The sequence below is a fragment of the Equus asinus genome, chromosome 18 (genome assembly GCF_041296235.1).
Source record: "Equus asinus isolate D_3611 breed Donkey chromosome 18, EquAss-T2T_v2, whole genome shotgun sequence".
Taxonomy (NCBI): domain Eukaryota; kingdom Metazoa; phylum Chordata; class Mammalia; order Perissodactyla; family Equidae; genus Equus; species Equus asinus.
Window position 1 is genome coordinate 34266395 of NC_091807.1, and position 21194 is coordinate 34287588.

Below are 21194 nucleotides of genomic sequence, written 5' to 3' on the forward strand. Positions count from 1 at the left end.
ACCCAAGCAATTGTTGAGAAGATGCAAAATAATTTTTTCTTTATAAGAGAAGAAAGATCATATTATATGAGCAAACTTGTAAAAGGATGTGTGCATTGTGCTGGCTAAAGAAAGCCTAAAGTGACATCTAGGAAAGCACTAGCAGTGGGAGAGCCAGGCTGTTCAGGGTCCCCCTCTACTGTGCTCTTCTGAGTCCCATTGGATACAATGTCCATCCACCCTGACGGGACCAGCCCAAGTGACGAATGTGGACACATGTGCCTTTCTTTGGGGTAACAATTGCTTGAGTTACTGACCTTAGGTGGCTGAATTGCAGCCTACTGGTTGTAAATATCAAGTCACAGGAATGAGCAATGATCAGACAAGAAGACTTCTTTAAAAAATGTAAACTAGGAATTTCGCAGATATCACCCATCAGGATGTGCCAGGATGTGAACAGTGCAGGATGTTTTGTCAAAATGTCGGATGATGTGATTTGGTAGAATAAACTATTCTATCATAGGTGGAAGGAAGCACCACATCATTCCCAGCTGGCAGAGAATGAGATTTTCAAGATATAATGCAACTGTGAAAGCAATAATAGGAGTTTCTTTGACTGCTATAGTCACCTGAATGGCAAACTATGAGTGTCTTCCTTTTTCTATTCCATCTATCCATCCACCCACCTGCCCACCCATCCACTTGTCCACCCATCTATCGATCCATCCAATGACCTACCCACCCACCCACCCACCCATCCATCCCTGCATCCCTCCATCCATCCCTCCCTCCCTCCCTGCCTCCATCCATCCATCCATTCATCCAACAAATAAGCATTGAGCACCGACTAAGTGCCAAGCAATACGGAGGGTGCTGGAGACAAAGATGAGTGAGACAATCTTTGGCTGGAAGGAGTTTGTTGTCTACTGGGGAGACAGACAAGAAACATTAATACCTAGTCCAGTGCTAATTTATGAGCTTTGAAGACCTGGATTTGGAAGCCTTCTGGGGTCAGGGGAAGTGAGGGGAGGATGTCTGAGCTCCCTGGGTGGCTCTGGATTCACATTCCAGGAAGAAAGAACAATGTTTTCAAAGTCTAGGTGGCCTAGGAGGGCGTGCCCAGTCAGGGGAATGTAGACATTTGATAAGGAGGGCTAGTCGGGTGGAATATTGGTTGCAGAGGGGCCCGGGGCCCAGAACTTGCCAACCCTTAAACCCTCTCAGCTGAGGAGTTTGGACATAATGCTGCCCTGCAGTGATTATTAATCTGTGCTCCAAGGACAGGACCCCAGGGCACTTGAGTTCAAGGGGCAGGGCTCCGAGCCTCTATCCCTACTGCAACAGGACACCTCCACTTTTGTCTGACTTAAATATTGAGCTTCTGTTTGAGAGTTCCTTCAGAGGAAAGTTTCTGCAGCTTAGTTTGAAAACCACCGGAGTAGATGAGGGGGCTCCAGGCATGGCTTTGATCAGGGTGTGGCTTTAGACGACCCCTCTGGGGTGATGTGGAGGGTGATTCTAGGGGAGCCAGCAAGAGGCAGAGACGGGGCTTTTGCGTTGGGCATCTGAAGGCACGGATGCATCTCATGGGTTCCTGTTGGGCATCGTGAGTGCTAAGTGAGACAGAAGCACAAGTGGCAGGAGCATGTGGATGACAGGTTAGTAACTCCATCAGGCACAGCAGTGATACTGGGCGGGGTCACAGTAGGAAAAGTGGGATGAAATCGTGATGGTGTCCTCAGGGTTCCGTCCCACTGTCTGGCAGCCTCTGGGAGAGAATGCAACCTAGGTATATTTTTACATGACTTCTTTCATTCATGTTAGTGTGAGGTGACCAGCATGTCATTGGAAAACTCTGTTGAACTCAGAGGCTTCCTTCATCCTTCCCTCGAGAAGGCCGGCTGGCCAAGCCGTTGGGTTTCTCCAGGAGTGAGGAGTCAGAGCTGAGGTCCTGCAGTCAGGCAAAGCCAACCCCACCCAAAACGGAAAACTGAGAACATGAAAAACCCTCTTAGGAATGTTTCTTTAGTTCGACATTAAAGTTTATCATGTATTGTTAGATGCCTCTGGTTAAGACGCTTAGCATTGTGGTGAGTGCCGTGATGAACTGCTTTGTAAATCCCTAAGTCCCTTTCTTTTTTTCAAGTTCCGTGAGGTGCAAACTACAAATGGGTATCAGGTGGGTCCTGTCTGGGTGGGCAGGTGCGGGAAGGAGCCCAGATGACCTGTTGCTGGGATCTGGCCGTGGGCAAAGCATGTGGAGAGGGGGAGGGAGGGAGGGAGGAAGAGGAGCATGGAGAGGGAGGAAGGGGGGCAGGTGAGCGGGAAGGAGGGGGGAGTGAGAGAAGGGAGAGAGGGAGGGAGGGGGAGAGGATCATTCCAAGCCCATGATACTATCCTTGGATTGTATGGTGGGAGGTCCGCCATCCTGAGTGGTCTTGTGAGAGGACACGACACTTCAAAACCAATTCATGCTCCCACCTGTAGAAAAGACCAACTTCTTTTCACACACACACATGAAGAAGAAACCAAGACAGTATCAAATTTTTCTTTTTATTGTTCCAATCAAAAAAAAGAGGAACACCTCAATATGTAAACAGTTTCCCTAACACAGCGAGTTCTTAAAGATATATATTTTTTATTCTAAAAAAATTTGGCATTGTCGTGATTTCTCAATACATAATTTGTGCTTTCGCATTTAGCATGCTTCTGTCTCACTGTCCGTGCACAGACGTACTTGGAGTTGAGGAGAGGGAGTTACAAGAGGACCAAAAGTTGGGTCAGGAGCCAAACTAGTACTTGAGCCCCACCTGGCTTTCCTTCTCAAAAAACACAATGGGAAGTTTGGCTACGCTGACTTCAGAAGCAAATCTTAGTTACTTATCATGAGGAAACGTCAGAAACCTTGGTAGGATTTTTTGAAAGGTGCATTTCCGAATTTTCTTTCTGTTCATCTCTAAAGGATCGTTGGTTTTGCTCAGATAAAACTTTATTTTGTGTATTGTGTTGTTTAATACCTATTAATCTCTTCTGTAATAACCTTGGCTTTCTGATTTTGCTGGACATGTAGTTTGCTACTAAATGCTATTGAAATTCCGCTAAATGCTATTGAAATTCCACCAATGTTTTATTCTGTTTTGCACAGATTCACTGAACCATTTCAAAGTGCTTGACAGTTTTGTCCAAGACATTTTGCTTTTTTCTAGTGAAAGTTCTTTTTTTTTTTTAAATTCAATCCCAAAGACTTAAGGGCCTTTTAAGTGCTATGGTGGGTTTCTTAATAAGTGCTCCCATGCTATTCCTTCCTTAGGCGGTGTTTCTTAGCCTGGAATCCCGTGTCTTCTACAATTTAGCACCAGTTTTCAAAATGCATATTGTATCAAATCCCATGGTAAGCCATCCCACCCCATCTAGGCTGGCTTAGGTACCACCCCCTTCAGACTGAAAAGAAGGCCCTCCCTCCCGAATCTCTATCTTCCAAATCCCACCCATCCCAAGGAATGCCAGCACGAACGTCCCTTCCTTCCCCGGGAAACCATTCCCGATTGCTTGCATGGAAGCCGATCTGCTTTCCTTATATTTCAGAACAGCTGTTGTATGTTCTCTATTAGGTTGTCTTATTCCTAAAACTAGAGTTAGTTAATTTCCCTCTTTATGCCCCAGATTCTTCCTTTGTAAAGTAGGAGTCAATATTTGCTCACAGGGCTTTTGTGTGGTTCGTTGCACACAGCACAGTGTTGTCACGTGATATGAGCTGGTAGCCATGAGGTTGTAGCCTTGTTGCGGGCAGAGGAAGATGTCACTATTTCTTAGAGTCTTCAGAGTAACTTGCCTAGGACTGTATCACAAGTGTTCATGGGCCAATACTCAGTCAAGCAAATGTAGATTTAGGACAATAAAAGAGATGGCATCAGCCAGCTTTCAGATTATTTTGAGTGGAGTTCTGGCCTGGTCTAGTTTTGGCAGGCAGCTTAGATCCCCGAGGACAGAAATACAAGTGTGTGCCTGCTCCCAGTACTGGTGAACTTCATGGTTTTTGGAAAGGAAACATTTTATTTCTCTGTAGGATGTGAGCATTTTATCAAAAACTCAAGTTCTTCAAAGAATTTCTGGGGACAATGTTGAAGATCAACCATGTCTGTGCCTCATCTCTTTTTGGAAGACTTGTATTCTCTGGAAATGGATCCTGGAACTGGAACACCAATGTGCACCCCAATGACACCCCAGCCCGATGACCTGCTCCTGAGAATGACTGGACTTAGTTTTGCTTAAACAGTTCCTGACAGTTCTCTGTGATGGTAAGAGTGAGAACTTCCAGGTCAACGGAAACATGAATGCATGCAAATATGCAACCCTCAAACCAGGTTAAGATTTATCAGTTTCACAGATTCAGGGTTAAAAAGACTTGAAGTTTAAGGCAGTGCTGTGGACTTTGAACTAGTGAACTTTGCAGAATAATTTTCTTTCTAACTTGGGAAACAGCTCACAGAGCAACCTTGTATCCTATTGGGTCATAGTAAATATTTTGGGCCTTAGTATTGTGCCATTTTCTTAGGAAAGGCAAATACAATGAATTATCTTTCAGTTAATAGTGAAAAAGAGTGATATGGCTGAAATAAAGCAGTTGAATTAGAATGTTATTGTGGTTTAAGCTTTTTGCCTCCCTAATTATGTTCTGCTTGGTTTAGTAGTATTATTATTTTTTGCCTGTGGTCCTAGATGCAGACTTCAGGGAAAATAGAGCTGTATTCAGGTTAAAGCGAGTTGCAGCTCCTGGTGGAGATGACTGAGTGTTCATGGATGAGTTGGCAAGATGTAGCCACACGTTTGTTTTCCATCAAAGATATTAACCTTCCTTGGGCCTTTTCTGCTGTGCAGGAGACTATAGTGCTTGTTTAGTAACACTTCGTTTGTCTAAAAGGTGCCTAACTCACAACTCGTCTAGTCGCTGTGGGGTTCAGTGGGGGTAGAGGAGAGGAGAGAAGGATGTGGTTGGTGAGGGGATGCTGAAGACAAGCTTATGGCTGGTAGTGAAGTTTCACTGCTGCCCGCAAAGGAATCAGTGAAACTATTAAAAAGAGCTGAGACTTAAAGCTAAAGTGTCTTGGGCCATTTAGTGTAGGGGTGGTATAGACTAGAACTGATATTGGAACATAGAAGCAGAGACTGTGGGATTCAAATGTTTGCTGAAAAAAATGAGGAAACTAATAGCAGACACATTTTTCTTACATTCATGTGGAAGAGTCACCAAGATAAACCACATTCTGGGCCATAAAACACACCTTAAAAACTTGACAGAATGGAAATCATACAATATCTGCTCTAGACCACAGTGGAATTAAACCAGAAATCAATAAAAGAAAGAGAGATGGAAAATCGTAAAATACTTGGAGATTTGACAGCACACGTCTAAATAACACATTGGTCAAAGAAGAAATCTCAAGAAAATCAAGAAAAATATTCTGAACTAAATGAAAATGAACATACAATTATTAAAATTTGTGAGATGCAGTGAAGATAGAGGGATTGAGAAGGAAGACATAAAATTGTCTTTGTTTGCAGATGACATGATTGACTATGTAGAAAATCTGAAAGACTCAACCAAAAGAACCCCTGGAACTAATAAGCCATTATAGCAAGATTGCAGGATACAAGATCAATACAGAAAAAGTCAATCACTTTCCTATATACTATCAATGAACAAGTGGAATATGAAATTAAAAACACAATACCATTTGTATTACCATTTACATTAGCATCCCCCCAAATGAACTACTTAGGTATAAACCTAACAAAATATGTACAAGATTTTCTGAGGAAAATTGCAAAACTCTGATGAAAGATGTCAAAGATGAACTAAATAAATGGAGAGATATTCCATGTTTATGGATAAGAAGACTCAATATTGTCAAGATGTCAGTTATTCCCAAATTGATCTATAGATTCAATGCAATTCCAATGAAATTCCCAGCAAGTTATTTTGTGGATATCAACAAATGATTCTAAAGTTTATGTGGAGAGGCAAAAGACCCAGAACACACAACTCAATATTGAAGAAGAACAAAGTCGGAGTACTGACACTATCCAACCTCAAGGCTTCCTCTAAGGCTACACTTATCAAGACAGTGTGGTATTAGTGAAAGAACAGACAAGTAGATCAATGGAACAGGACAGAAAGGCCAGAAAGAGACCCCTATAAATATAGTCCACTCGATTGACAGAGGAGCAAAGACAATGCGATGGAGCAAAGATAGTCTTTTGCAAGAAATGGTGCTGGAAAAGCCTTACATTCACATACAAAAAAATAAATCTAGACATGGACATTATACCCTTCTCAAAAGTTAACTCAAAATGAATCATAGATTTGTAAAATGCAAAACTATAAAACTCCTAGAAGATAATATTTGAGAAAACCTAGATGACCTTGGGTATGGCAATGACTTTTTAAATACAACACCAAAGCCATGATCCATGAAGGAAAGAATTGATAAGCTTGTCTTCATTAAAATTAAAAATTTCTGCTCTTCAAAAGACACTGTCGAAAGAATGAGAAGACAAACCACAAATGGGAAGAAAATATTTGCAAAAGACACATCTGATAAAGGACTGTTATCCAGAATAAAGAACTCTTCAAACTCAACCAGTGTGGGTGTTCAGGTGGTGGAAAGTTCTCCTGTATTCTCTAACTCCCCATCCAGACACCGCCAGCTGACCAGGTAAGCTGCACACTCTGGGATCTGATCTGGCCTGACTCGCACAGTGTGGGCATGACTCAGAGACTGAACATTAATGTCCTCATCTTGAGCCCCACCATGTCCAAAATTTCCCTGATTGGTGTCCGGTGGGATTGCTGCAGAGTCGTTCCTGGTTAGCGAAGTTTAATCCTGCAGAATTCATGGGGCCAGTCTGAATTTAACTCTGAAAGCCTCAGTGCTGAATTCCACTTCACCTTTTAGCCAACGTAAAGGAGTCTATGCTCAGGTTCAAAGTCAGATGGAAAATGGCAAGTTCAAGGAAAAATAGTATTCTGGAGAATTTGCATCCTGGGGGCAAAAATGAACAGCTCTGGTTTGAAACCAGGTTTTCTAAGAGAATTTGTAAGCAAATTTTTAAAATCACTTTCGTCTGTACTTGGGCTTATTATTGAAACATGATTTAATGATTTGTTTTGGACCAATCAAGTTTTAGGCAGCATTTATTTAATGATTAATAAAAGAGTAGCTCTTTGGGCATCCGTTACCTCAGATAATGTGAATTTAGTTTTGGAATCTTTTTTTAAAAGGTGAATGTGGTTTGGGTGTGGGTGTGGGTGTGGTATGGGATGATGGCTTAAAGAGTAGCTTTTTTTAGGAGCACTTTGACCACCTAAGTCCACACCATCCTAGGAAGAAGGGATAGGAATATCCTATACCTGGAGTGCTGAATGAGTACCTATTTGCCTAGGCACTGCCCCATATCTCCTCTGTTTCCTTCAAGGCCTTCTGCAGGTGGAGCAGCCCTGGGGAACGTCAACCCCCTGGGGCCTCTGCTGGTTCTCCTTGGAGACTCCATGGAGAGGTCCATGCTGATAGGCTGCAGGTTGCCATGGCAGCAACCATGCAGTGTCCTGGGTCACCAGGCACCACATGGATGCTAGTACTTTTTGCCCGGAGCACAGTTTGTGCTGACACTGGGGTAGGAGAGACCACATTGTCAACACAGGCAGACATTTGGGTCATCATTTCAGAATCTGGTACACATGTGAGAGTTCACCGTTGTCCTTGTATGGCTCTCATTTTAGATGTGGAACCACTGGGCTGAATAAAGATATTCAGGACCATCTTTGGCAAGCTGGCTAGCTTAATCACATGTTGCAAAGGACAAGAAGATTCTCCTGGAAAAGTCCAGTTGTCCCTTTGTCAAAAGACCTCACTTTACGCTCTGCTCAGCTAAGGGCTAATGTCATAATGCCCAACCATCATTCATGGGCTTTCAAGGTGTCTGTGGAGCAGGAACAAATATTCTACATTTTTGGTCTCAGGCAGTCATACTGTGAACATATTACATGCTCGATTAAAACTGGTGGTGGACAATTGAGTGGTAAGAGGTAGGACGAGCCCCAATAATAGGTCCTTGGCTGCCACTCAAGAATGGAATGAACACCCAGAAGAAGGTGCCAGGCAAGATAACTTTTGGTGGTGAGCCAAGGGATGAAATTAAGGAAGAAGAGCTGGGTAGAATGCTTGGATGATTACCTGCGGTGATGTGAAAGCTGTGTGGACACCTGGGGACAGCATAAGTTGTGCCTCCAAGTGTTGCGATCCGGAGGAGTTCCTTGCAATTAAAGAGGAGACTCTTGACACTGCTGTTCTCCTTTGGTGGCTATGTCAGAAGAAAGGGAAGGGATGTGAAATTTCCTGACCAGGATGGCATTCGTATTGGTTGTATGTGTATGTGGGGGGTTGAACAGACCAATCCCCTTACTTAAAGAGAGGGAACAGAGGTCATCTAGAGTGACAGCTGGGATTGTCCCATGAGCCAACTGAGTTTGTGCTCATGGCATCATGATACTAAAAAGTGAGAATTTCTAGAGGTTGAAGAATTAGATATGTAGAGGAAAGAAGGAATGAAGTAATCAGCACAGGGAAATGAGGACTTTTTTGGACTTCTTTATGCTTACTCCATTTATGCGTTAGTATTGTTTGATTTTGACTTATGTATGGCAGGGGCACCCCATGCCTAGGGGATTCAAGAGGTTTTACTTCTAGGGAGACTCATCATCCCTGACCCGGTTGGGTGCTCTGTGGGAACAAGAGTGCTGGTCAAGATAAGCTTGAAAGACACAGGGTTCCAGCAGACATTTCTGGGGGATCATTGTCTAGATGGGCAGGAGCCAGACCTAGAGGGAGAGGCTCACCCAGAGAGGTGGGCACGGCCAAGACTTCTGGACTATCGAAGGCTGAGGCAATGGAGGATATTGCTCATACTCTCCCACAGGCAGCAATGCTGAGAGATGATACCAGAACAGCACCTTCTATGGCTGGATCTGAGAAGAGTGCTCCTTCTCCTTCTCTGAGAGAACTGACTGAGGACCCAGAGGTTCCAATCACGCACAGCTATTGGGAACCCAGCTCTCTGCACTCCAGTTTATCCAGTTCTGCTAGTTGTGTTTAGTGGTGATAGACCCAACACTGATGTACTCCATGAGGCATTCAGCCTGGACTGGTGTTTTAGTAGCCAAAGAGGTCTGATCTTAGGCTCATGGGATATCTTGCTCCTTTGGCTGGATATTTTATGATTTTTATCAGAATTTTGGAAATGATGATGAATCACATGTTTATTTCACTAGTGCCTGTTGGTAGCAGATATTTACATTGCCTGAGAAAAACAGCCCTTCATATTCTTGTAAAGATTGGCTGGTTGATATCACAGTATTTATGATCACTGTTAATGCAACAGGTGCAGAATCTTAATCCTGAAATGGTCAATTACACTTCGACAATAAGAACATTTCATTCTCTGAAATGAAGATCTGTTGCCTATGTAGTCACAATTCTCTGGCTGACTACAGAGCACATTAGGATTCACATCTGGGGGGGTGGTGTCTGAAAAGAACTATAAATGCCATTTTCACTGGTGAAAAATTTCCATCACTTAATCATGTTGACCACCTCAATGAGCTAATCTTGCATGCCTTAAAGTATTTTGCCCTCCTTTGCACACGACTCTGCTATTTGAATTAGGTGGATGTGTGAAGATTTCTTTTACCAAGGCAATGAGGCCAAGTAAAAGTTTGACTCCTTTTACATTTATTTAAGTTTTATGGTGTTGAACTTTGAAAATTTTTTTCCTCCCACTTAGTTATTATGCTGTTCCATGCAGTTGAAGTGTCGCAAGCTTTTTGCATGATCTATATTTCAGGTACCGTTACTACTTGGTCTCAGACACAGGACCAAATCCATCTCAATTTCCATCATTTATGTGTCGGCAATACAACATCACAATGATTTATTACAAAATTTTGTCTTTTCCTCCTAATTTCCAGGAAAGCACTCATAAGAAAACTTGATAAATTTTTCAATAGAACTAAAGAGATAAAAAACCTCGCTCGGCTGACCTATGTCTGGTTTTGGAAATGCTTCCTTAGAACGCAAGTGAATTCAGCTTAGTATACTAAAAAACATAATTTAATACTGACTTATCTCAAAACCCCCTTGTCTGGATTTCTTCCATCCAGTGTTTCTGTAATTACCAAGCTGCTTCTTGTGCTTCCGACTCAGAAAGCCGCAAACAACTCAACAATCCTTTACTCTTCTTCTGTTTCTCCCTGAGCTCTTTTCAAAGAACATGTTGGTTTTCCAAGAGAAGCATTTAGTTCTTTATTTGCATGTTAAACTTGTAGCCGAGTGGCTAGAGGGAGCCAGAGTTAGTACAATTAAACATGAGCAGTAGTTCAAGATTCATCCTATCGTGTTGATCAACTGTGGGCTAGAGGAAACTAGCAAGAAAAAAGAGAGAGACATCTCAGCAGTCTATTTAGTTCTCCTCCAACAGAGCATAAGAGAGAAGCCAGCTCGGGGAGAGGGAGCTGGTTGGATGTGTGACAACCATTGCAAGTTAGTTCACCCCGCTAAGCAGAGACTCCTGTCCCAGCTATCCACGTATTTAAATGCCTGTGGGTGCCAGCGGAGCACTAGCTCGGTTGCTGGACTGGGAATTCCCATGTCTTTTTTGTTCATGAATGAGTAGTTTTACTCGATGGCTTTCTGAGTTGACTACCGAATCCTGGCTGGCTGTTTACTTTGTTTACCCCTCTGGGGGAATGGTTTTCAAAAGGGAGGAGTCTTTCTTTGAGACCAAACTAGATGACTGGGCTCTCAGAGTCCTGTGAAGCAGTTGTCCCTCTTACCAAAAACTGCCTTAGTTTTCCCCGAAGAGACCCATGAGTGACTGCAATAGATTTATGCTGGAAAAGGACATCATTATTCTAAGTTACAAGCAATCTCTTAATAGTACAGTACAATACTTAATAGTTAATTAGTCCTTAAAGGTACTAATAGTACTTAATAGTACAGTTCAGGGGTCAGCAAATATATCTTAATAAAGGACCAGATAGTAAATATTTTAGTCTTCTGGGCACGTGGTCTCAGTTTTAATTATTCAACTCTGCTAGCATAGTGTGAAAGCAGTCAGAAGCAACACATAATGAATGGGTGTGGCTGTCTTCCAATAAACCTTTATTTATGGACACTGAAATTTGAATTGCATATAATTTTCATGTCACAAAATCTTCTTCTTTGGCTTTTTATCCCCCAACCATTTAAAAAATGTAAAAATCATTCTTAGCTTGCAAGTGGTTCAAAAACCACAGTGGACCAGAGTTTGTGAGCAGATTTGGTTTGCTGACCCTTTTTATAGAAAGAAGATCCTATGTCATAAGCCTCAACATCTGGATTTGAGACCAGGATCTATGATTTACTGGCCTTGTAGCCTTGGGAAAGTTACTCAGTTTGCCCAAATTCTAGTTTTCCATCCATAAAATGTAAATTATAATATTGAGGTTCTCATGGTGGATTAGAGTTAAATGAGAAAAGTTGTGCAAGTGCTCTGAATGCTCCACAATACCACACAATGTAGGATATAATGTTGTTTTGTTATTATTGTAATACTGTGCTTTGTCAAGACTCGGAGTAGGCTGATAGAGTTTTGACTTCTAGATGACACTCTGCACCAGAATCTCTCCAAGATATTAAGGTCAGAAATATTAGGAAGAGAGCTGTTTTACTCCATTTTAAGTTAAAGGATAACATTTTCTTAAATACAGGTTGGCCGTAAAGTCTAGAAACAAGATAATACTATTTTGCTATACTGTAATGCAATGTCAATGAATCATCTATTATGCATATGTTGCCTATGTTTTTCAATTTTGTAGTCATCCATTGAAAGGAAATCATAGAAGATAATCTTTACCACATACCCATGGGACAATTAATTTTCAACCATATTTTTGATTCTTTTGAATCTCATAGAGTGTCATCCAAGTCAAAGAAAGAACGACTTAAAACTGGTCAGACTATTGGCAAGCTGTCTTGGAAATGAGTATGATTATTTTAATTTTTTAAAATCTTGAATTACTCAGCTAATCAAATGATTTCACATGCTTCTGGTGAGTTCAAGTAGCATTTTTATGGTCTGTTACTCTGTCCATCAGCTCCCAACTTGATAAACAGTTTCTGAACATTCCAAAGATATTGACTTAGATTTAAATAAAAAAGCAAGGGGAAAAAGTAATAAAATGTAGGGAGGGAAGACATAAGAATGCTGCTCTGGACACTTCAAAATTTAGACTTTTAAAGGAAGCCATAAATAGTTTTTTAATTAGAGTGCAATGAAAAATAGACATTTCAGAGCCCTAGTTTGGTTAAACCTGCAAGAGAAAATTGTGCTTAAGAAATAGGTTGACATTTTTGGAGACAGTAGCTGGATTTCTGTTAGGGAACATAAGATACTGACTGAATCAATGGATCTGCAACTGGAGAACCGGGGAAACAGCGAGAGAGGGACAGAGGGAGGAAGGCAGTGGGGGAAGAGAGAGTTCCTTCTCCTGGATACAGAGTGGCTATATGTTGGACCAATCTGGCTGGAATGCCATGTTTTGAAGGAATGAAAAAGCAATGACTGGACATTACAGTGATTGCAAATGTGTTAATCCAAAAGAGTATAGTTCACCCAGGGGACAGCCAAAAAGGTAGACAATTTTATTAGTTACATAAAGTTGACATATAAATGAATAGGTGCTCTTCCAGTTGGAAAGCATGTTGGAGTGGGTGGAAGTGAGAATCTGAGGGTCTCAGCAGCCCTTGGGAAGGTCAAGCTTCCAGCTGAATCTGCTTTTTTCTCCAGATTGGGGTCAACTGTGGCAAACTGCAACCCTTTAGTTTGAAGTTCTTTTCTGGCTAATGGGTCCCACCATATTTTTATGGAAAAGGGACTCAAATACACCAACCAAACAGACCAAAATGTCAAGTTGAGAGTGATCCTAATTTGTTATGGGTATTCTTGCATTAAAATAGGCTTATTTATTTTCACAGCACTTAATTTGATAACAAAGTGACTGAGTGAATGAGGACTGGATATTGTGGGATAGAATGGGTAGAAATTGTGGGGTCATCTTTGTTCAACTGTCCTAATGAAAAACACTGTTCAATACTTGCTGCTTAGAAAATTCAGTCTTCATAAGCTTCTTTCAGTTCCAAGTTTTAACAGTTGACACAAAATACACTGTTAAACTGTGTTATCAATACTTGTAGAAAAATAGACATGTTTGAGAGGGACATTCTAGTAAAAGGTTTTTCGGGAGCATCCTTGTTTAAAGATTCAGAGGCTCACGTTACAAAAACAAGATTTGGTTCATATTCTGTCTCCAACTACATTGACACTAAAGACAGCAAGAAATAGGGAGAGACTTCATGGCCACGTGCCCTGTCACAGATACAGAACTAACGGATGTGTGACCAAGGGGTTGTCAAAGCTCTTCGTTCAGTTGTGCTAAAGGGCCCTAAGTTGCTCTTCCAACCAGACAACAAGGTGTGTGTTGTCCTTTAAGCCTTAGTAATGAATTAAAAAAGGCCCACTGAGTCTTCAAGAGCTAAATTAGCAGACTTTTGCAGCCCCTGCTTGATCGTGCTTTGTGCTACCATGCCTTGCCCTGAAACTCTGGTGATGCTGCAGGGTTAGTGCCCCCCAAGCCAAGAGTGCCCTTCATAAGGCTACAGCAAGGTAAGGCCACGGTACCTCCCCAAAGCCTGGCAGGAAGGGGATGGGGGCTGTCTCCTCCTCCTTGACTACAACCTCTTCTTTAGATTGTGTGGAATGAATAAATGATTCAACAGATATTCAATGCAAAAAGTGAAATGTTGGCAAACAGGAAAGGCTATGGCCAACAGTTTGTTTTCCATAAAGCTTGTTCCGTGAAGCAGTTGTCCTGATACAAGGTGTCAGAAGTGGGAGAAGAGAGACCTCCACGTTAAACTGAGGATCCGCTTTCCTTATCACTGGGACATGCTTTTTAGTAGTCAAGGTCCCCAAACTACAGCAAGGCCTATGTGACCCAGTCAGGGAAGGCAAGGGCACAGGGAGGAACAGCTAGTTTGAGTTCTGCGGCCTTTGTGGTGCAAAGCCTCAAACTGAGCACAGCTGTAGGAGCTGAAAATGAACTTGGATCTGGTCAGTGAGTATTTATGATAGACGACCGTGTTAGGAAACAAACAGCTTATAAATGTGAAATTAATGTGAAAGATCTGTTACAGTGCAAAATCTCCACCTGCCCTTGAGGTTTTGTCTAAGATTCTCTTTCTTTTCTTATTTTTTCATTTGAATTTTTTTTCATATTGGAATTTAGATTTTCAGTACAAAAATACTCTCTCCCTCCTTCCTTCCTCTCTCCCTCCTTCCTTCCTTTCCTCCTTCCTTCCTTCTTTCCTTCCTTCTTTTTTTCTATGTTTATCGTTGCAGATTGAAATGAATTAAGGCTGCAGTTTTTTGTTTTCTTTTGATTGGGAGACATTTTGGATTTGATTTCTAACTTGTAGCACACTCTAGAGAAATTTCTTAGGCAGTCACAAGATTGTTGGTCTGGTCTTTGAATATTGAACTCCGGCCATTTCGTAATAAGAATAATAATAAATACCTATGCAGGAAATGCTGATGGATAGGCCCCCAGGGACAGGAAGAGTGCCAGATGGAGTCAAAGTGTGTGAGGTCCATGATTACAATATGAGTTGCCCACTACCTGCCTTCAGGAATCTCATGGATTTAGACCCAAACCTTCTTCTGCTAACTTACTATGTCTCATTTATTTTTCACAGTCTGTAGTTTCTCATGATTACAGAATGGAACAGCTGGAGAATCAATGGTTTTGCAGAAGAAAAGTTTCTCAAACTATTGTACTACAAAGGGTGAGAGCTCATGTGAAAAATATAAACACATTGGTGACATGCCAGAGAATGTCCTCCTCCTAGAATTCTCCCCCAGGCTAGTCAGTGAGGCCCTTGTTATCTTAAAAAAGAGACCTTGGTTTTGTAAACATTTCACAGTATATCAGTGTACTGATGGTGGGTTTTGCCATCTACTGGACCTCCCGACTTCCCCCAGACCTATGGCTTGTTAGATTCAACGAAAGGATCAGCAAGGGAACAGTGAGGTACTGGAACGGATTCCTGTCTGGGACTTGGAACAAAGGCCATGCACTAAAGGGCCAGAGGTCAATGGGACCAACAAAATTTGGAAAAGACATAAGAACAGAAATGCCTACTGTACTTTGGGAATCTTTTTTTTTTTTTGCATCATATTTCTAAAGTTATGTATCTAAACCTACATTAATTATACATTTATGTACATTATTTAGAAGTTCTGTTCTACAGTACTTTTGTACATGCTGGGTTTTATTACTAACTGCAAAAGAAAATAATTACATAAGGCATATATATGTACAGGCTTTGTCTTCACCTCACCTGGGTCTTATAACAGCAATGCCCGCATGGGACAAGCACCTCGCCCTGTTGATGAAATTTAGAGGGATCTACAAAATTGAGGGCTGTGTTCTACGTCTCACGGCATGAATGAATAGGCACTGGAGACCCTACTGATCATTTCCCAGGTAAAATCTTTGACGCACTCTTTTGAGTGATCTGGTATTGGACAAGACATGCAGGTAAGTGGGTTAAATCTCTAGGAGTTGGATGTATGGTTTTTAGGGAGGAGAGCAGGCTTGGGCCACCGATGAGGGCACATTGCACCTTGACCAAATCCGTGTCTACCTTGTCAATCTGAGTGACTGAGAGAGGGCAGGTAGATATTTTACACCTTGAAGATTTGCTTTCTGGTAATGCCAAAATTAAATAGAAATCAAGAAAGAACAAAGGAAGAGAGACAGAAAAGAAAGAATGAGAGACAAGGAAAGGTTGTGTCGGGGGAGGGGAGAAGGAGTTGCCCAGCTCGGGGACTAAACTTTGGATTCGTTCTCTAGCTTTGCCACATCACCATTCCTTTCTGTCTGTTCCTCCAGGTTTTTCTCTTCCTCTTCGGTCTCCAGTTCTGCATGTTGGTTGAGTTTGCTGGATACAGACCAACTCAGGGGCAGCTCTGCCCTGCTGGCCAGCTCAGCCAGCTCTTTGGCACTGAGAGACGGAGTGCTGGTCTCATAGGTCTCATGGAAGCTGTTGTAGTCGACTTCGTAGAACCCGTCCTCCAGTGTCAGGACGGGCGTGAACCGGTAACCCCACAGGATCTCACTGGTGACGTAGGAGCTCCGAGCTTGGCATGTCATCCCTGCAGAGAGGAGAACGGAGGCTTTAGCACATGCGAATGTGAGCTTTCCATCGCCGAGGGGACTCAGTGAGCCGGGCAGGGCTGCTGCATGCGGCTCTTCAGTCTGTGACCTGCGTAGGGTGCCACGACCGAGCAGGCGTCCTTCATGCTGTAGACCTACACTAACATGCACAAGAGCGTGTGCTGGAGGTTCCAGGTCTCCCAGTGGAGTCCCGGGGAGCACTGTGAGAGTTCTGGCTTGCATCAAGCCACGCTCGCCTGCAAGTTCACACACACCTACAGGAAAGCAGTTGTGCACATGCACACAGGTACACAGTCATATGGTTGTACCTCGTCCACTCTTTGCTCTGGGAGAACCCTGAGGCTGTGACTCTAGCCTCCCATTGCTTTCAGAGTCTTTGCCTGACCCTTTCAGGGACTTGAGCTCTACTGCCATAGACTTAGAATGAAGTTTGGCTTGTGGAACTACCTGTAGGATGCCTTTAAACGGGAGGCTATGGATTAGCGTTACCCTCCCACCACCCCACCATGCAGACCACGACTGTGGCTCCCAAATGAGGTTGGAAGGGCTGCCTGCCTGAGTTTGCACTTTCCCCAGGCCCAGTGGGGATAGTTGTTCAGAATGTGCAATAATATAATCCTTTAAAGGCTTTCCCCCCTCTTCTTAAAGATAAGAAGCTTTTTCCTAATTTGCACAAAAATCCCGTATGAACTACTGGCAGCCCAGGAGTCAGGAGTAGCTTTCTTTTAAATGTGGAATGACAGAATGAGGGAAACTCCACCAATCTCCTTAGAAAAGAAAACTAGGCAGAAGGCTTGGTATAAAAAATGGGGAGTGTCATTGGTGCATTTTTTCCTGAGATCAGAGTTCTCTTATGAAACTTCCCAGGACACAGAAGAATTTGTTCAGTCATTCTTTCAGGGATGTCTTCTCCACTAGCTGGGTTGGCCTGGTGCCTAGACCTACAGTTTTTTAGGGGCCCATGAAAATTTTAATTTCTTTTAAAACCAGAAGAAAAAAATGAACTTTTAGGTAGAAGAAAATGTTCATATATTCGTGTTTATACTAGTACAGTTGTAAAATATAATTTTTAATTTTTTTAGATGGAGTAAACGGCCCACAAAGGTAAAACTACCTAGGACTCAAGAAAGTCATACTGTGGCCCTATGGTCATCCATCCAGGAAAGCAGCCAGCCAATCATTTAGTATGTTATCTGTTAGGACAGCCAATAAAATATGTCAGGCAACTGCTTTGTACCAAATGCAGGTGGGGTAGGGAGAAGAGGACACGTGTGGGTATTTACACAGAAGAGTTCAGATCTGCAAAATGTTCCCACAGCATTGCACTTGCTCCTTGTGGCTAGAAGAAGAAACTGGGATGGCAGGAATTTAGGGGATGGACCCAACAGCAGCCATCAGAGCCTGAGCCAGCACCGCCGCCCACCTCACTCCAGTCCTGTGCTCTTCCTCTTAATCCCCAAACTGAATGCTCCTCTCTCAATGTTTTCCTGGGTGACCCAGAAAGGCCTCCCCTGCCCCATTCCTTATGCCCCTGAGACAAGTGTTACAGGGTGTCTAAGTATTGAAAAGAAAAGAGTGACCCTGCCTTGGTTTTATTTCTCAAACAATGTTTCTTTCTGAGTTACCAGCTCTTTATCTGTGTTTGGGAGTGATGGGGGAAGGCAGGTGATGGCAGGGATATAAGGGATCAGAATAAGGCAGAAACAGGAAGTCAAGGGGAAAAGGTGATAAAATAACTTTATAACTTTTTTTTTCATAAAGGAAGTACAGGTTATTTGTAAAGTGACTAGAAAATAGAGACAGGAAAATAAAATCCACCTACATGTTCATTTCTGGCCTTATATATAACCAAACAGAGCTAGAAATTTAAAAAAATACAATTATTAAAATTAAAATCGAAACGGAGTTTAACACCAGAAAGGAATTAGCTGAAGAGAGAATTAGAAACTTGGAATATAGATATGAAGAAACAACACAGGATGCAGCCAAGACGAGGACATCATCAGGAATAGTAGGAAAAGGACCTCCCGGAACCCTCTCCTCCATAAAAGCAATGAGAACACTGGCAAAAATGGACAAAAAGAGCTCTTTCAGAACTCTGTAAATTAGTTCCAGGTGTGTTTACTCAAGTAAAATGGATGAATCTCAGTAATAACTCTGAGCTTTGTGGAGTTTTAATTAACCCCCCTCAGCTTCATGGTAGCCTTTAAAACCAAGAGTCTGCAATCTTGGTGAAAACCAGCAGCCTAGCAACCACTGGAGGGGTCATAAAAGAGTTTTGGAGCTCTTTCAAAGCCCCATTCTCAGAATTGTCATTATTGGACGTGTCTGGCAGTTCCCTGGAAAACCCCACTTGCAAGGCTTGTCTTTGTCATCCAATGCAAATAGCTTTCTCCTTTGGGTCATTTGTCAGAAACAACCAGTGGCAGTTGTTTAATCTTGCAGCTTCTTGGAGGCAGTGATAACAGTTGAGAAAAGCAACAAGCTAACCAGAAAACAAAAGGAAAAGCTAGAGGAAGATGCCTGAAGGAGACTCTTTGAAAAACTCTGACATATTCCTGAAAATCTAGAAGACTACATGCATGTTTAGGGCTATGCACATGCCCAGGAAAGACCTGAGAAAGCCTTGAGCTCTCACCTCTGGCTGACCTTGAGGCTCTGAGCAAGTAGGAAGTGAAGGTTAAGGCAGAGTTTTAAAGTGCCTGCCTGAGTGTCAAAGGCATCCCCCACCATGCACAGAGAGCCCATTAGCAAAGACTGGGAGACTTATTGGTTCCAAGTATTTAAGGTAATCTTTGTTCAATCATTAGCTAATTACTGAGCTAAACAAGCAGAGACTTCAGGACTTATACACACAAAGTATATAGACCTTACAGAATCTCAGGAAAGTCACTAAACAAGCAAACAGCAACAACAACAGAAAACCCTGGAGAGGAGGAGAATCTGATTTTCAAGCTTGCCACACTATATTATTTAAAATGCCAGTTTCTAGAAAAATTTAAGATACATGTGAATAAACAAGAAAATACAACCCATATACAGGAAGAAAGGCAGTCAATAGAAACTGTCCAGGAAGAAGCCCAGACATGGGATTCACTAGAAAAAGACTTTAAATAAGTTATTGTAAATACGTTCAAAGAACTAAAGGAAATTATGGGAATGATGTCTCACCAAATAGAGAATATCAATAAAGAAATACAAATCACATGTAAAAAACCAAATATAAATTCTGAAGTTGAAACATAGAATAAACAAAAGGAAAAATTCACTAGAGGGACTCGATAGCAGATTTGAGCTGGCAGAAGAAAGAATCAATGAACTTGAAGACAGTTCAGTTGAGATTTTCAGTTGAGAAGAAAAATGAGCTGAGCCTCAGGGACCTGTGGGACACCATCAGGCAAACAACCAGATGCATGATGGACGTCCCAGAAGAAGAGTAGGGAGAGAAAGGGGCAGAAGGTATATTTGAAGACATAATGGTTGAAACTTCCTAAATTTAATAAAAACCATTCATCCCCACATCCAAGAAATTTAACAAGCTTCAAGATTAACTCAAAGAGATTCATACTTAGACATATCATAATCAAACTGTTGAAACACAATGACAAAGAGAAAATCTTGACAGTAGCAAGAGATAATCAACTCATCACACACAAGAGATTCTCAATAATATCAACAGCTGATTTCTCATTAGAAACTATGCAAGCCAGAAGGCAGTAAGAGGACATATTCAAAGCACTGAAAGAAAAAGACTGTACCAAGAACCCTGTATCCAGCAAAAAAAAAAAAAAAAAAAAAAGAAAAACAAAACACAAACGAAGGAGAAATTAAGACATTCCAAGGTAAGCAAAAACTGAGAGAATTCATTTCTAGCAGATCTGTTCTACAAGAAATACTAAAGAGATTCTTCCAGGCTGAAATGAAAGAACATCAGATAGTAACTCAAATCTAGAAATAAAGGGCATTGGTAAAAGTAACTACCTAGGTAATTATAAATGTTTTTGTCCAGTATAATTTTATGGTGACTCTATTTTTATAGCCATTGTACTATTCCATTGTATGGATATACCATAGTTATTTATTCAATAAAACAAGGTGATTCAAAGGTATGTGGGGAGTTATTTGTTGAGGGAAATGTTCAAAATATTGACTTGGTTTGTGGGAGTTGTCCTTGTGTACTGCTGTGGACTGAATTGTTCCCCTCAAAATTCATATGTTGATGTCCTAAGACTCAGTGTATCAGAATGGGTCTATATTTGGAGACAGGGTCTTTAAAGAGGTAATTAAGTTAAAATAAGCTCACAAGCGTGGCTCCTAATCCAATATGACTGGTGTACTTATAGGAAGAGGAGATTAGGACACAGATATGCAAAGAGGAAAGACCATATGAAGACACAGGGAGCAGACGGCCATCTACAAGCCAAGGAGAGAAGCCTCAGGAGAAACCAAGCCTGCTGACACCTTGATCTTGGACTTCCAGCCTCCAGAACTGTGAGAAATCAATTTCCATTGTTTAAGCCGGCCAGTCTGTGGTACTTTGTTATGGCAGCCCTAGCAGACTAATATGCTTATTGAATCCCATAGGGATAGTAAAATACCTTTCCACTGTACCATTTTAATAGGATCATTTAATTTATATAATAAAAAGATGAACAAGCAAGATTTAAATAAATGCTCATGGATGCTTTTCCAATTTTTATTCATCTTTTGGTGTTGTAATTCATTTTAAAAGGGGTGAAAAAGAATATTAATGTATTTGTCTTATCAGTACAATATTAAAAAGTATTCCTAGGGTAAATTGATAATTTTCGTTTTCTTCAGAAAGATTCTTGTCTTCCATATTGATGTTGGTCCAAGTCCATTTTTTAAAAATGTGAGTTTTACT

General features: G+C 41.7%; 1 protein-coding gene across 3 annotated transcripts in view; it reads right to left on the minus strand.

Moving 5' to 3' along the window:
* The window catches only part of KCNJ6 (potassium inwardly rectifying channel subfamily J member 6), a 296583-nt gene that overhangs the window by 17777 nt on the left and 257612 nt on the right, over window positions 1-21194 (minus strand). For 2 of the 3 annotated variants that reach the window (XM_014862033.3, XM_070488862.1), the window contains exon 4: window positions 15308-16287. The exons of the other annotated variant lie outside the window; for it this stretch is intronic. In XM_014862033.3, coding sequence (XP_014717519.1) covers window positions 15962-16287 — 326 coding nt within the window. In that variant the 3' untranslated portion in view covers window positions 15308-15961. Of the gene's footprint in view, window positions 1-15307; window positions 16288-21194 lie in introns of those variants that run through there. 3 annotated transcript variants of the gene reach the window in all.